This window comes from Crocodylus porosus, unplaced genomic scaffold (assembly GCF_001723895.1).
Source record: "Crocodylus porosus isolate Cpor-Errol unplaced genomic scaffold, CroPor_comp1, whole genome shotgun sequence".
NCBI lineage: Eukaryota > Metazoa > Chordata > Crocodylia > Crocodylidae > Crocodylus > Crocodylus porosus.
Genome location: NW_017728886.1, coordinates 171,408,989 through 171,424,209, shown reverse-complemented (window position 1 = coordinate 171,424,209; position 15,221 = coordinate 171,408,989). Strand labels below are relative to the sequence as shown.

Below are 15,221 nucleotides of genomic sequence, written 5' to 3'. Positions count from 1 at the left end.
TATACACACACACACACACACACACACACGTACTGTCATGCATTTCTAATATTCAAAGGTTTGACCATATATATAAAAGATATAGACTACATAAAAGATAAATGTGATCATATCTAAAATTATTGATCTAATAAATATTACTGTTATTATTTAGATTTATATTCCTCCAACAACAGAATCCCTAGTTGACAGCTTGCAATTTTAAAATTCCACCCCATCTACTGCTCCCTGCCTGTATCGAGTACCAGAATATCCACCAGGGAATTTCTGTAGTCACACGCTTAGAATATTCATAGTTGAAATAGAAAATATCTTTTCTTCTCAGCAGTCACAATTTTAAATGGATGAAAATGCAAAAGTTTCCAGGTAAAGCTAGACATTTGGGATGTTAAAAACGTATTCATGTTTTCTCTATATACAGAATTTTTGTGTGTTCAGCTTTAACATTAGCAGAAAAAGGTCAAGAGGACCATGGGGAGAAAACAGTGGAAGTCCCAGCATGTTTAAAACAATAATACAATTTTTCCAGGTCCTTTGTCTTGAGTTCTTTACAAATATATGTGCTTTTGCTTTTTAAGTCATCTATTTATTTGACAGTGAATGAACAGATTTTTTTTCACTAAAATGTCCCTAAATGAAAAGTTTTATATATTTCAAAGAAAGTAGAAAACCCAGAAGGATCTACCACCTCCTTAGTTATCATATCAGTATTTTAGTATGCATATATAGCTTTTCCTCTTCTGTGATAGTTTTGTGTTTGTGTAGTTTTTCCTTAAATACTCTGTACTTTGCTAATTATGGAGAGGTCCCAAATTTATATTAATAAAACATTTATAACATGCATTGTTCTTTATAGTGTGTGTGTACACAACAATAAAAGCTTTATATATCTCCATAATTCCTATGTACATTCCCACAAAGCAAGTGAAAGTTCTAACTTACTATGGACTTTCAGAGGAAGACATTTTGAAATTATTGCATTTTAAAAGAAAGGACGAGCCAAAAAGTTGGAGAAAATTTTTGTTTCACGGTGTGGGGTGCCCTAGGATGGCCGTGATGACCTAGGGCTCCATGACTGTCCCTGCTCCTCCCTGAGGGTGCCTTCTGATCTCACTTGCCATGTCTTGTTGGTTGAAATAATAAGTTGAGAGGCTGCCCATGAGTTTGTAGTCCCGGGTCTGCTGAACCCCACTAGATCCTGCTGATCCTGGATCCCTTGCCGGGTCTCACTCAAAGTCAGCATCTCTCAAGACCCACTAAGCCTTATGGGCTAGATGCCTAGCTCCAAAACCACCCCTTTACCACACCCTATGGCTCACAGGTTGTATTTAACCATCGTCTCTTTTGATGAGGCTGCATTCTAGCTCAGTCTTCCATTGTCACTGGGCCCTTCGCCCCTGTAGCAGTGCCCTCTGGTGCCGTGGTCTCTCCGTCTCCTGTAGCAGTGCCCTCACTGGCACTGGGCTTGCGTCAGCCCTAATGAGACCTCCTCCCCCACAAATAGCCTCATCCCAGTCCACCGGATGCAAACAACAGTGTAAATACAAGGCCCTGGGCTATTACATAACAACAACTATAACATTGGAGGTCACACTCTGCCCCTTTAAGGAGGCATGCTGCTCCTCAACAATGTGTGCCTCCTAGCCCCAGACACTTCAGGAGCTCCTAGAGCCTGTTAGTCTTACCAGTGGCAGAATAGGTAACAAAAGCATCTTTGAGTAGCATTTATGCAAGAGCTCCTTCCCCATGGCTGCTGACAGAGAACTAACCCCCTGTGTCCAGGGCCCTGTTTTCTTCCGGTCAGCTGACTGGGTGCAGGTGTCAGCTAATACCCTGATAAACTTTAAAAATAAAGTTGATTATTATTTACTGGTGAGTAAATGTAGTTGTAGTACTCTCATTTAAAGCTATGTTACAAGAACATATGGCCTTTAGGTAAGGAGTGGCATGAAATTATGGTACGGTTTAGTCGCAATTCCTTATCAGCTCCTCACCTTTAGATGGAAAGCAGAGGGAAAATAACTTGTAGCCTTTTGCCTTGTGGCTTGCTTTTGCCAGTTCCATCATCTTATCTCTGTTGGCTGGGGATGGAAGCCATGCTTCCACTTACAACTTTCGACAGAAGAAGAAGAAGAAAGGGGGTAGTACTAAGCAGTCAGGCAGTGTGGTCTGTCTTCCTTACCCAACATGTCTGGAGTAATGAGAGGGAGGGGTAACTAAACAATGGGGTAGTGGTGGGTGGGTCAGTTTCAGGGCTTGTGTATATAGGCCAATTGACCAACAGAATTGTTTTTTCTGATCGGTTTCCCCAAGGGAAGGAAGTATAAATATTCTGATTGTAAAATAAGAAAAACTGGCAGGGAAGCTGGGAGACAGACTTTTAAAGTTATTTCTTGAACTTTTTCTTTTATTTACAAAGTTCATGGAAAACTTTTAACAGAGTTATTTTGTTGGGGTTTTTTTGTGAAACTGTCTTTTTATTTGTTTCCAGGAAATGGCTCTTGAAGTTAAATGAGGCTGGATAAAACGCATAAATGAATCAAAGATTGCTCTACATGTGTTAGGGCTAAAAACACCAGAAGCATCACTGATCAGCCAGTCCTGGTAACTTGTCATAATGAAGAAAATTAGTCTCAAAACAATTCGCAAGTCCTTTAACTTAAATAAAAGCAAAGATGAAAGTGACTTTGTAGTGGTTCAGCAGCCATCATTAAGCGAATTTGGAAAAGATGACTCCTTGTTTGGAAGCTGTTATGGTAAAGATTTGGCTAGCTGTGAAGTCAACAGTGAAGATGAAAAAGGCAAAAATAGATCAAAAAGTGAAAGCTTAATGGGTACGTTAAAAAGGAGGCTTTCCGCGAAACAAAAGCAGAAAGGCAAAAGTAGCACACCATCTGTAAGCTCTGCTGATGACGACACCTTTTCTTCCTCATCTGCTCCAATAACCTTCAAAGATGTGAGAGCTCAAAGACCATTAAGATCCACATCCCTCCGTAACCACCATTATAGTCCAACTCCCTGGCCCCTACGGCCAACCAACTCAGAAGAAACTTGTATCAAAATGGAAGTGAAAGTTAAGGCTTTGGTCCACTCCTCTAATCCAAGCCCAGCACTGAATGGCGTTCGAAAGGACTTCCATGACTTACAGTCAGATAATGTGTTCCAAGAACAAAATAATGGATTAAAAAGTACAGAATCTCAGAATGGGGATTTACATCTTCACATTGACGAACATGTGCCTGTAGTTATTGGACTAATGCCTCAGGACTACATTCAGTATACTGTGCCTTTAGATGAGGGAATGTATCCTTTGGAAGGATCACGTAGTTACTGTCTGGATAGTTCCTCACCCATGGAAGTTTCTACTGTTTCTTCCCAAATGGGTGGGAACGCTTTTCATGAAGACGAGGGTCAAGTGGATCAAGATGTGGTTGTTGCTCCAGATATTTTTGTGGACCAGGCAGTGAATGGCTTGTTGATTGGTACCACAGGAGTCATGTTGCAAAGTCCAAGAGTTAACCACAATGATGTCCCTCCACTCTCACCTTTGCTACCTCCGATGCAGACTAATCAGATCCAAAGGAACTTCAATGGCCTGACTGGCACAGATGTCCATGTAGCTGAAAGTATGCGCTGTCATTTGAATTTTGATCCTAACTCTGCCCCTGGAGTTGGAAGAGTGTATGACTCTGTACAAAATAGTGGTCCTATGGTTGTGACAAGTCTCACAGAAGAATTGAAAAAACTTGCAAAACAAGGATGGTACTGGGGCCCTATCACACGTTGGGAGGCAGAGGGAAAATTGGCAAATGTGCCTGATGGTTCATTTCTGGTTCGAGATAGTTCTGATGACCGTTATCTTTTAAGCCTGAGTTTCCGATCTCATGGTAAAACTCTTCATACTAGAATTGAACATTCAAATGGTAGGTTTAGCTTTTATGAACAACCAGATGTGGAGGGACATACTTCAATAGTTGATCTAATTGAACATTCGATCAGGGACTCTGAAAATGGCGCGTTTTGCTATTCAAGGTCTCGATTGCCTGGATCTGCAACTTACCCAGTGAGACTGACAAATCCAGTATCTCGATTTATGCAGGTGCGTTCCTTACAGTATCTGTGTCGTTTTGTTATACGTCAGTACACTCGAATAGACCTGATTCAGAAACTGCCTTTGCCAAACAAAATGAAGGATTATTTACAGGAGAAGCACTACTGAAAGCTTATGGGATATTTGCATCTTGCACTTTGGGAACAACAACAAAAAATAAATAAAAAAGAGAGAGATTGAAATACAGTTTACAAACTTTCATAACTATCAAATTTTTTTGCTGCCATAACAATATTTCATTTTTGTGTGTAAAGAATAGTAATGCATTTGTTTTGGTTTTTTTCTTGTTTTGTTTTCAGTTTTTTTTGGGGGGGGGGACAGTTTTTGTTCTTTTTTTAAGAATGGTCTCAAGGTTTTTAGAAGTGTGAAATAACTATCTTTCATAAATGTGCAGATTAATCACAATGTGAATGATCAAATTCTCCTTATTTTTCCTTAAGTCCTTTGCTGCTATCCACTGTGATTTTTATGCATTGAAAGCACATTTCATGTGTATTCAACCATAAGTAAAAAATCAAATGAAACTTGTAAATGGAATTGTTTTTTTTTCCCCTTGAAATGGCCTATTTTATAAAGATAATTGTGGATAAACATACTACTATGCTAAATTATAGAATTTAGATATACATTTAAAATGATTTCCTGGCATCCTAACTAAAAATTTCTGTAGAAGTACCCCAGTTTAGAACTTATTAATTGATAGAGCTGTTTGATGGAACAGAGATACACACAGCCTGTCTTTGGAAAATACCTTTTGTCTAAGTAACATTATAATGTGTACACATTTCTGGTTATGAGGAGTTTGGCTTCATTTTCTTATAATGTTTTCTTATCCTTTTAAAAATGGCCTTTGAAAATAGTCTTTGAAAATAGATACATAATACAAATGTGGAAATTGTAATACTTAGATAAACATTGAACATGAATCACTGATGGCATAATTAAAATAATTTCTAGAAATGGTCCTAATGATAAGAGCTATTAATTAATCTATGACATAGACATATGGTAAGACACCTAAAAGCCTCGCCTTCTCGAAGATAATTTCTTCTCTACGCCATACTTCAAAATGATAGTTTTTTTAAACCTTTTTTTTATGGATTTCCACATTTGAGATTCAGTTGTACAGCTAATTTTATTTTGGTTGTGTTTTTATGGGAGAGGGGACTTAAAGTTTATACCCATCATTCGCATCATTTTTAAAATCTTTCAAACTGAAGAAAATGGGCTGTGTTTTAATATGCCATCATTAAGTACTTCACTTACTAAAAGTTTCAGAAGCTGTCATGAAAAGTATGTTTTGATATATGGAATTTCAAATTTGTTGAGGAAATATTTCTGACATCTGATGGGATACTGGGATTCAGAGCCTATAGTTAATCTGACCTTCTTATAAAGACTTCTGTATTGGAAACATGGAGTCTAGATTGCAAATTTCTCTTTGTGCAATATTTATCCTTGGCGTTTTCCTGGTTTTTCTCTCTGGCTGTACTGCATTTGTGATTTCATTGTTAAAGGTGGCAATGGCTATTTTTTTAAAATGAATCAATACTATATTTTTAGCTTGTCACCTTCCCCATCAGCAGTTGGTATGAGTTGCTGTTCAATAAAAATCAACTTGGAAAAAGGTTGTTGCAGTTTTGATGATTTTTTTTTGATGAATTCTTACTGTAGCTAGCTTTTTTTTTTGTCCCCTACAGTGAGTCCTTAGTATTGAATACAGTATTGCTGCACAGTGCTGCAATGGCACTAACTCATGGGTTGCCTGAATTGATGCACTAAATTTATATTTTTTTCATTTACTTTTTAGACAGCAAAAAAGAAAAATGAAAGGCTGGGGAAGCTTGTCTGTTGCTTGGAGGGAGGGAGAATAAGGATCTCTTCTTTTGTCCAATATTTTTTTTTAATTTAATAAAATATTGCCATAAAAAATCCTGAACAAAGTATATATGTTTAATTTGTTTGCTCTGCCACCTGAGTTTATGAAAGCCTGAATCCTGATTATTCTCTACTGATTTTTTTCACCCCTGAATCAGGACGACAAACCTTATTAAAAAGGCACAATAATCTATAACATGGTACAGTGTTCTGATTTTACCCATGGGGAGGAAAAAGGAAATAATTTTTTACGGAATATGAAAAACCTATGTGTTAGGATGAAATCTCCAACACTTTTGTCGCTTTAAAAATTCTTTCCCCATGCTAACTAGACAGACTACATAATATAAAACCACTGGAATGCTTAGTACATTAGGACAAGGGTTAAATTTGCTCCAGCTTTTAACAAATTAAAGATACATTTACAGAATGCTGTGTGCAGAAGTATTTAATGGACCTTGTGCAAGAATTTTTTAAATAGTGAAATTGATATTCAGAATTCATTACTGTGTTAAAATGTACATGAACTTGTGTGCTAAATTTCTTTCCCATTTCTTCATGTATTTTGTATGTTTACATATAAAAGTTGATTATTTCAGAAATACTCATTTGGCTTATTTCATCTAGTGGTTTTTAAATTACCTTCCTTGCCTTGTTGTGTTCTTTAATTCTGAACTTAATAGAAGGTCCAGTTCTTTTTGCCACTCTGCTTTCCATATAGTGTTGACTAAAAGGATCTTGTCAAGTAGTTTCCACCTACTTAGCATTTTTTTAATAAATCTGAAGATGATATTTTTTGAATTTGCTATACAGTAAAGGCAAATTTTTAAAAAAAATATCTGCTCTTCTGAGAATCACAGAATACTTTTGTGTTACTGAAGCAGTCATCGAAGCAGCAGAAGAAGCACAAAAGAAAAGGCCCTGTTTTGAAAATGCCGGTAGAGATGCTTATAGTTGCCTGTTATAGATATTACTGTGACAATCATGGTAACATTATTTAGTTATAAAACAATTTTAAAAGTGCGTAGGAGCAACTGGAAGTAGGAAAAGTTGTGTTGGTTGTGCTTCATAAAAATGAAAGAACAAAATCTGTTTGCCAAATAGAAGACAAGAAAAATAATGGATAACTTTTCTTCCCTCTTAATAGAAGATCAGTAATAAAGAATAAAAACTACTTGACCATGTCCTTTTAAAGTAAATCAGTGCTTATTTTGCTCAGTACAACAGTCTGAGCATTTAAGAGGTGTGTACTTTTCACATATAAAGTGTTGTAAAATGTACTTGAAAACAAAAGTTTGAAATAAGACTGATTATTGATTTTGTGGTATTAATGGTAGATGTTATTGGTAACACTGGCTGGTGTGCCATTTGAGAAAATAAAAATCTACCTTGTATTTGGATGTTGTACATTAAATTAGCAAGGTTTTCTTTGAGTTGTAAAAGTGTATTTCAGCCAAACAAATTGATTTATATTCTCTGATCCATTTGCAGTTAACCTGCTTTTGACATTAATGAAAATATCTTTTTTTATCAAGGTGAATTTCCATCATCAGTAGGTTATGTAATACAATTATTAATTTAAAATGTTTTCAAATAAGTGCATTTCACATTTTGTTGAATTGAATACATTTCTAAATGAACTTTGACTGTTGCGCTAGGCAAAATATGTGCAGTTTTATTACAATGCATTTCATATGATATGAATACAGGAACTGTAAATTAAATCATAATACCAGCAATATATAGGTTATAATTCCAGTAAGGAATAGTCCTCATCTATCTAACTTAAATTCTAAGCTAAACTCTGGGTACAATAGTGATTGCCAGTTTTTTAAAATACTTTTTAAAGTTCTGCAAAGAGTAAAACTTAAAGCATTCTTTATTAAAACATGAAATAGTTGATAGCTCATAACATGGCAAATATTATGGAATTTCCTGTATCTTGAAAGTTTTCCAAATGCTACATGCAGTTAATGAAAAAATATTACTGAATTTTGTATTGAGTATATGTTGGGTTAAAGAATTTTTATAGTGGTGATGGAATGCCATGAAATTAATATTTGCAATCCAGATTGCTGTAGTTTACACTTTTCTGTATGTTTCAAACCAGGTGTGCACTATTGTGCAAAAGCACACCACAGAATGAATTATCCAAAGTCCATTGATTTTAATATGTGTTTTGGTTTGTAAACAAAATTATAGTAATTTCTTGCACATTTTTGAAAAATAATTGTATAAGGATTTATGTATCTGCTTCTAGATACAGTGTGTAAATAAAAAATTCATTCACAAAAGAATCCATGCAGTACTTGTTGACTTAATGAAACCCTGAAATATTTGTTGACTTTTTTAGGGATTTTTTTCTCTTTCAATAGCTGACTATTTTTATATCTCATTGATTGATGTGATCAGATCATAGCGGCAATTTTTCCTGATACTAATATTTTCTAATACATTATATCGCTAGGTATCATTTTTGCTTTCTGAGGCAACTGGGAAAGCTGCCAATACATAATTAAAATAGGGTGTTTAAAATATGTTGGTATTCTGCTTCTAATATTTTCTTCTGAAAAAGGTAAACAAGAACAAAGAAGTCTTAATTTAAAAAGTATTTGAAACTCATAGGTTTTATGTGTTTTCTTTTTATTAAAAGTGAGAGCTTATCATTTTCAGGCAAGTCATCAATTAACTTCAATGTAGCTGGAAAACAGAAGTAGAACTATACTGTATTTCACAGTGTATAAGTTGAGGTTTGAAGCCCAATTTTTAACTCTTATAATTCAAGCAGGGCTGCAGCTGGGCAAGAGCATGGAGTGGGGGGCTGGGGCTGGCAGCAGTGCAAAGCCCATGCCTGGGGGGCAGTAGCAGCAAGGAGTTCAGCTAGGCAGGGTGTAGGTGTGAGGGAAGGTGGCGTAGAGCTGGCAGGCAGTAGCAGTGGCAGCAGCACTGGCTGAAGCCCTGCCCCACTGGGCACCAGCACAAGTGCCTTGAGCACCCTGCCTGCTGCTACACCATGGGGGGGAATGCAAGTGTCCCCACATCCCCCCCCATCTTCCCTCACACTGCACAAACCCAACACACCCATACCCCGCCCCCACAACCCTCCACATATACGCAACCTCCCAACATACCCCATGCCCCCCCCACACACACAGCCACATCCTCTACACACACATGCACCATACAAGACTGAATTTATTTTAGCGCTATTATGCAATTTCCTCTATATATACAGTATGTAAACACAAATCATGACAAAAATATTTTTTGTAATTACAATATGTTATAGCAGGTGTTTGAGTTTTAGCGTATGGGTGGGTTTTTTTCTGGTTCTAAGATGCTAACTGCCCTCTCCCAAAAGGAGTATTTCCAGGGGCAAATGTCAGGGGTGGGACTTTGGATCCCAAGATAGCGACCAGGGTGTGGGGCAGGGTTACCCATGCGGCCCTCGACAGTTCACCAAAACTCGCTAAGTGGCCCTCCACCTGAAATAATTGCCTGCCTCTGGTCTATAGCTTCCATGCTCAAATTTTAAAACTCAGTTTTAATAGACATTTTAACTGCTTCTTCTGAGGTTTTGAAAATTCATAACAGCAGCTATTGGCCAGTGTCAGGTTTTGAACACAGCAGAGTAGTTTTTTAAAACAATCTTTTCCCTTTTTAAGGGGGCAGTAAGATCACACCATTACATTTGTGCTTGAAAAATTGTTAAGGATTTGATATGTATTGAGAAATGTAGGCTTTTATTTTCATCTGTTTAATGAACCAGCTGCTGTGTTTGTTCACATGTGTCAAAGCTGCTAATAAAGATACCATGTGATGGTGACTGTGGATCTAAGTACATAAAGTCCTCAAACTGCTCTCTTTTAAAAAAAAAGGTCCATAGTTACCCCGATTGAAGTGTGATGACTTATTCTGAGGCCAGTGAATTTGCTTCCAGTCTGGACTTACACCAGTCCAGAGAGTTTATTCTCAGTTGTTTCGGCTGGTAAACGTGGGAGTTTTGGTGCAGTTTGAGAATGTAAGGAGGATGTAAAAAATGAGTGAACAGGACTGGAAAGTTTCTAATGTAGATCCTAATCTCTTTATATAGCATCTGCCTCACACATGGAAGAGTAAAAGAAGAAATGAAGGCTCATATTTATGTATGTCTTGCCATATATTTGCAACATAACGTTTGTACCAAAAGAATAAAGCTTTGGCACTGAATATTCCTCCTACAAATATGAAAGATTTCTTCACAGATTTCCCACTTGTGCAGCCCACTCTAAATTGCAAAATGTCTTATTTATTCTGATTCCTTTTTCTACCTTTTCTTCTCTTGTTATATTTTCCAGCTAGCAGGTATTCTATTCTTCAGTGTTTGCATTGTCTTAGGTCTTGATTCAGAAACTGTTTAAGCTGTATTTAGGATGAAGTTTATGTGCTTAAATTCTATAGACAAAAATGGAGGAGTAGAAATAGAGCTCTGAAAGGGGAGTGCAGTCGTTTGCAGTTTTTTGTTTTTATTTGTTTGAGATGGGCTGACTCAAAACAGTAAGCGTTCTAAATCCCTACAATGGAGCCTGGATTTGCAACAAACCAGTAGCCTTCACTGAACCACGTGATGTTCTAAAGGAGCCAGTGGGACATTTGCTGCCACGAGTGTGGGAAAGCAATAAATACAACAGAAGAGGCAGTTTTGTTTGACTGAAGTCAGGAAGAAAATGCAAATGAGGCTTTCTCCATTTGGCTCAGAGTTGTACAGTTGCAATGTGGAGGGTATGCAGGAAATCAGCTTGTTTTTTTCATAAGTGTAGGGTGTAGATTGGTGTCACATTGCACCAAAAAGCCAAAGGTATGGAGCGAAGAGAAGGAGGAGCTATGACTAAGATAGCATACATTTGAGACTCTCCTGGATCCATGGGGCTCCACAACTCACTTATTCTACCAATTTTCTTTGTTTTAAAAGCACAAAAGGAAGTATTTTATGGAGGGAAGGAAAGTGACAAAGGCTTCCTCTTGCTCAAATCTCACAAATGCAGGCTAACACTAAAAATCCTCTTTTGAACTTTTGAGAATTATTGAGACAGGATCCTGGAGATTAGCCCTTGTAGAGTTCATGAATATGGTATCTTTGTGAGGGATGAGAAGTGAGTTAATCTCACTGCTATAACTGCTATAATTTTAAGTATTTTTTAGGTCTCTTTTGTGCTGAGAGGTATCCATGGGAAGAGGTGGGACTTTCTAATAAATCAAGGGCTCTCTTTTGACCACCACCTGCTGCGGTGTTTAACTACGATGAAGCTTCATTCCTGACCGCAGATTTGATATTCTACTAACTTTTGATTTGCTTTTCTGATTGTATCTATAGGCTGTGGTGCATGCTCTGTACATCATGCCTATTCCTTTTAGAAAAGGCAGGGAAATCTACCTGACCTTAACCCCCTTCAAATACAGCTATTCTTTCAGCTGCCATTCACTGCTAGAAGCCTAATGCTATGGTGAGTTCCTGCAACTTGTCTGTATGTCTGTTTTGTCCATGTCTGCCTTTCCTCAGTTTCAATGTACTAGGTTCTGAGAGATGATGTAAAAAATTCAAGGAATGCAATTTCAGTTTTGCCTCTAGCTCAGTGGAGACCTGATTATAGAATACTGCAATCTAAATACCAACATAATATGATACTGATTAAATTATTTCTTGTGGAACACTTCCCTCATGTTATACTTTACCTAGGGTCTACTTTAAAAGTAGTAGCATACTTCAATCAGTAGATGCTGAGAATTGAATTGAGCCCTAGTATCTTCTAGCAACATCTTTTTTAATTTAATTTTTTTTCAGGTAAGCACAGAAACTAAACTTCGAGATTGGAGTAAGACAGTGATTACATGAGGTTGGAGTTGTTATATATTTACAAAATAAATGATATGCAGCCATTCTTATGCATCAACTGCACAATAAATATAATGCTTATATATGTACATATAGCTAATTAATATTCAAACAGTCTGGTCAAGACACTGGCTTACTGGCTGGTGAATAAATATACATGTATAATATAGACACACTGACTGGAACTGCTTTCACCTCCTTACAATACTATTAAATAATACATAAAGCATATCTAGATTGTGTCTGGTGTAAGTAATATACTTTGGTGCATCTACACCAGGCTCTCATTGTGGAGTAGACTAATTAGCTCCACAGTAAATGTCTCATTTCTTTATTAGGCTGAAGTAAGCTAATTAACTCTGCAGTTAATACAAGTATTATTCTACCTTGCAGTTTTGACTCCACAGCAGCACACATATAGACACTGATGTGGCTGGCCAGGGCATGAGGGTGCTTCAGTATGGGGGCTGCCTGTGGGTAACCCCACACTGAAGCACCCTCATGCCCCAGCCTGCCCTCTGCAGCATATTGAATCAGGTTGGAGCAGCCCTAGGCTGGCAGGCTGACCCCTCCCTGGGTCCTCTGCCAGCTGGGGCTGCTCTGACCTGGCTCAGTGTGCTGCGGTCCTGGGAGCATGTGTAGATGCAACACCTGGGAGCAATAAACTCTGGTGCAAGTAGTGCCAGACTGCATTGCTTTGCTTTAATAGCACATGTAGAGAAACCTCCTGAGTACTGTTTTGGTCCCTGTGCATTTTTTATATATCTTTTGATCTAAAATTATATTTACTAAAGACCCTGTTCCCCACCCCTGCATAATTTATCCAGTTCAATTTCCCTCCCCTTTGGATTCCCAAACAGCCCTAATGTTTATACCCTTTACTGTTTCGCGCCCCCCATTCTCTTCCGCTGTCATTGCTTACCCAAACCAATTTTCCTCCCTTTTGGATCCCCAAATGAGCCTTATTTTGGTACACTTTACCCTTTTCCTAAAATATGGAGTTTAACACCTCCACACCTGAATAATGAACTCCTTCCTGGGAGGTTCCTGACTTGCTCTGTAGAGGACTAACAACACTCATAGTTCACCAAATACTGTTTTCTGGAGGAAATTTTGTAAAGCCATATTCAGGCCTCCTCCCATTCTCTTTTCATATTACACTATATTTATAAGCCCTCCCCCACCTTGCACCTGCTTATAACCTTGGGGGCTAAGTACAGACAGTCAAAACACCTGAGGCTGAATTGATTCAAGCTAGGCAGCTTCCTCTAAGTTGCATAGGTTGAACCAATAATCAACTGAACTGACATTCAGCTTTCAATCAGGAAAGGCAGGGGAAGGCCTACACCAACCCAAGCCAGTAGGTGGGGAGCGCTAGAGTACATTGCCCACCCTGATGGCCATTGCCAGCTCAGCCAAGTGTCCCCAATCCCCTGCTGTCTCCCCCACAGGGGTTTAAGTAGACCCCTGTTTAGGTGCTGGTCCATCCTGGGTGAGTCTCCCACTCAGGGTTTCCCCCAGCTCAGGCAGCCCTAGGGAACTGAGGGGAATTCCCCACCCCACTTCCCTTTCCCAGGTGCTGATTGTTTCAGTGGCTGCCACAAGAGAGCGGGGGGAGGGAGCATTCTTTTAGGCCAGGTGCCTGCCCATGCATCCCAGCATGGAGGTCCTGGGGAGGCTCTGCCTTGGAGAGCTTCCCCCTGCCCCAGCCCAGGGTCCCTCAGCCCCAGGGAGCTGAGCAGTATTCTTTCCCTCCCTAACTCCAACTCCTTGCCTTAGCTGCTGCATCTCAAGGATAGCCCAGGGAGTGAAGGAAAATTCATCTGCTCCCCTGCATTAGTTTTGCCTCAGACTTGGAGCAGCTGAGGCAAAACCAGCTGCAGAGGAGCAGGATAATTTCCCTTCACTTGCTGAAACTATCTGGGACTCACAGGGGCTGAGGTAAGCAGCTCTGCCATTCAGGAAGGGAAGATTCCCCTGAGCTCCCTAGGGCTGCCCCAAGCTGGAGGACCCTGGGCTGGGGTAGGAGGAAGCCCCTCAAGGCGGGGGCTCCCTGATGCCCCCATGCATGGGCAGGCAGCCAGCCTGGAGGACTGCTTTTGCTTCTGTCCTGTCTGTGGCAGCCGCTGAAGCAATCAGCAGCTGGGAAAGGGGAGGGAAAGCTGGGAGGGCTGCCAGGGTCTGAAAAGTCTCCTGGACAGGGACTTTCTCTCCCCCCATGTGATGTGTAGACCCTGTCTGGGGAGGTTGGGCATCTGTTCCCCTGCTCCACCCATCTCTATGGGCTGACAGAAACAGGCAGGAAGCAGGCTAAGGAGCAGAGTGGCAACACAGCAGGCAGCATAGCCCAAGGGCTGCAAAGCATCCTGGGATGCTGGAGGACTGAGTTAACTTGAACCAGGAAGGGATCTAGGGCAGAAGTTCCATAAACCAGTTTGACCTAAATCAGTTAAACCTGCAGATTTTTCTTAAACTGGTTTTGGTCATTTTGACTAGAGACTGACATTACACAGCAATCAGTTTAGGTGATCTGAAACTGGTTTAAACATAGAACAGATGTTCCGTGCACCTAAACCAGTTTGAAAATTGCTGAAACCAATTTGAGATAAACCTGGTTGAATGTAGTATCAGACTTAACTGATTTGGATCAAACTGGGTTATGCAATGTCTGTCCCAGACCCCTTGCTGGTTTAAGATTAAACCACACACTCCCAGCATGCTCGCTGGGCTGGGCTGGGTTGGGCAGGGCTGTCTGTTCCGCAGCAGGGCTGGCCCCTCCCCTCTGCTCCCTGGCTGCAGCTCTGGTAGAGACTGCAGGCTATTTCCACCCCCCCCGCCACTACCTCCCTCCGGTCCCTGCTAAGCAGGAATCCCTGCCTCCCCTCTGTTCCCTCACCAGAGCTCCAGCACAGACTGCAGACATCTGCCTGGTTTTTCCCTGCTAAGCAGGGATTATTCCCTCTGCCTTACACCTCTCAGCATTAGCTGGCAGATCACAGACTGTAGTCAGCATGTGCTGTGGGAGATGACAAAGGCTTTTTGGAGCTAATCAATAGGTAGCTGGTAATGTCCTTCCTTGGAAAACCTGTTTAAGAAGAGCTTGAACCAATGGACAGAGGCTTTGTTTTCTTAATGGGTTGATAAACACTGAGTTAGTGGTGATAAACCTATCTGGGCTGCTCAGGGGGAGGGAGGGGGGACATCAGAGCGTTCTGCCTGGGCCTGGTTATGCCTCTCCCCCTCCGCCCCAGCTCAGCCCTGGAAGGGAAGGGAGGGCTGCTCTAGTGCCCCCCAGCTTCTACCCTGAACCACTGCAGGCATGTGTCTGAATTTTTTTCAGTCCAGAAGGGAAGTCTGTGC

General features: G+C 39.9%; 1 protein-coding gene across 1 annotated transcript in view; it reads left to right on the top strand.

Moving 5' to 3' along the window:
* The window catches only part of SOCS6 (suppressor of cytokine signaling 6), a 44,164-nt gene extending 35,878 nt beyond the window's left edge, over positions 1-8,286 (top strand). Inside the window, exon 2 of the mRNA XM_019545196.1 lies at positions 2,492-8,286. Within this exon, the coding sequence (XP_019400741.1) occupies positions 2,618-4,219 (1,602 nt within the window). The 5' untranslated portion in view covers positions 2,492-2,617 and the 3' untranslated portion in view covers positions 4,220-8,286. The remainder of the gene's footprint in view (positions 1-2,491) is intronic.
* The last annotated feature ends 6,935 nt before the right edge of the window (positions 8,287-15,221 follow it).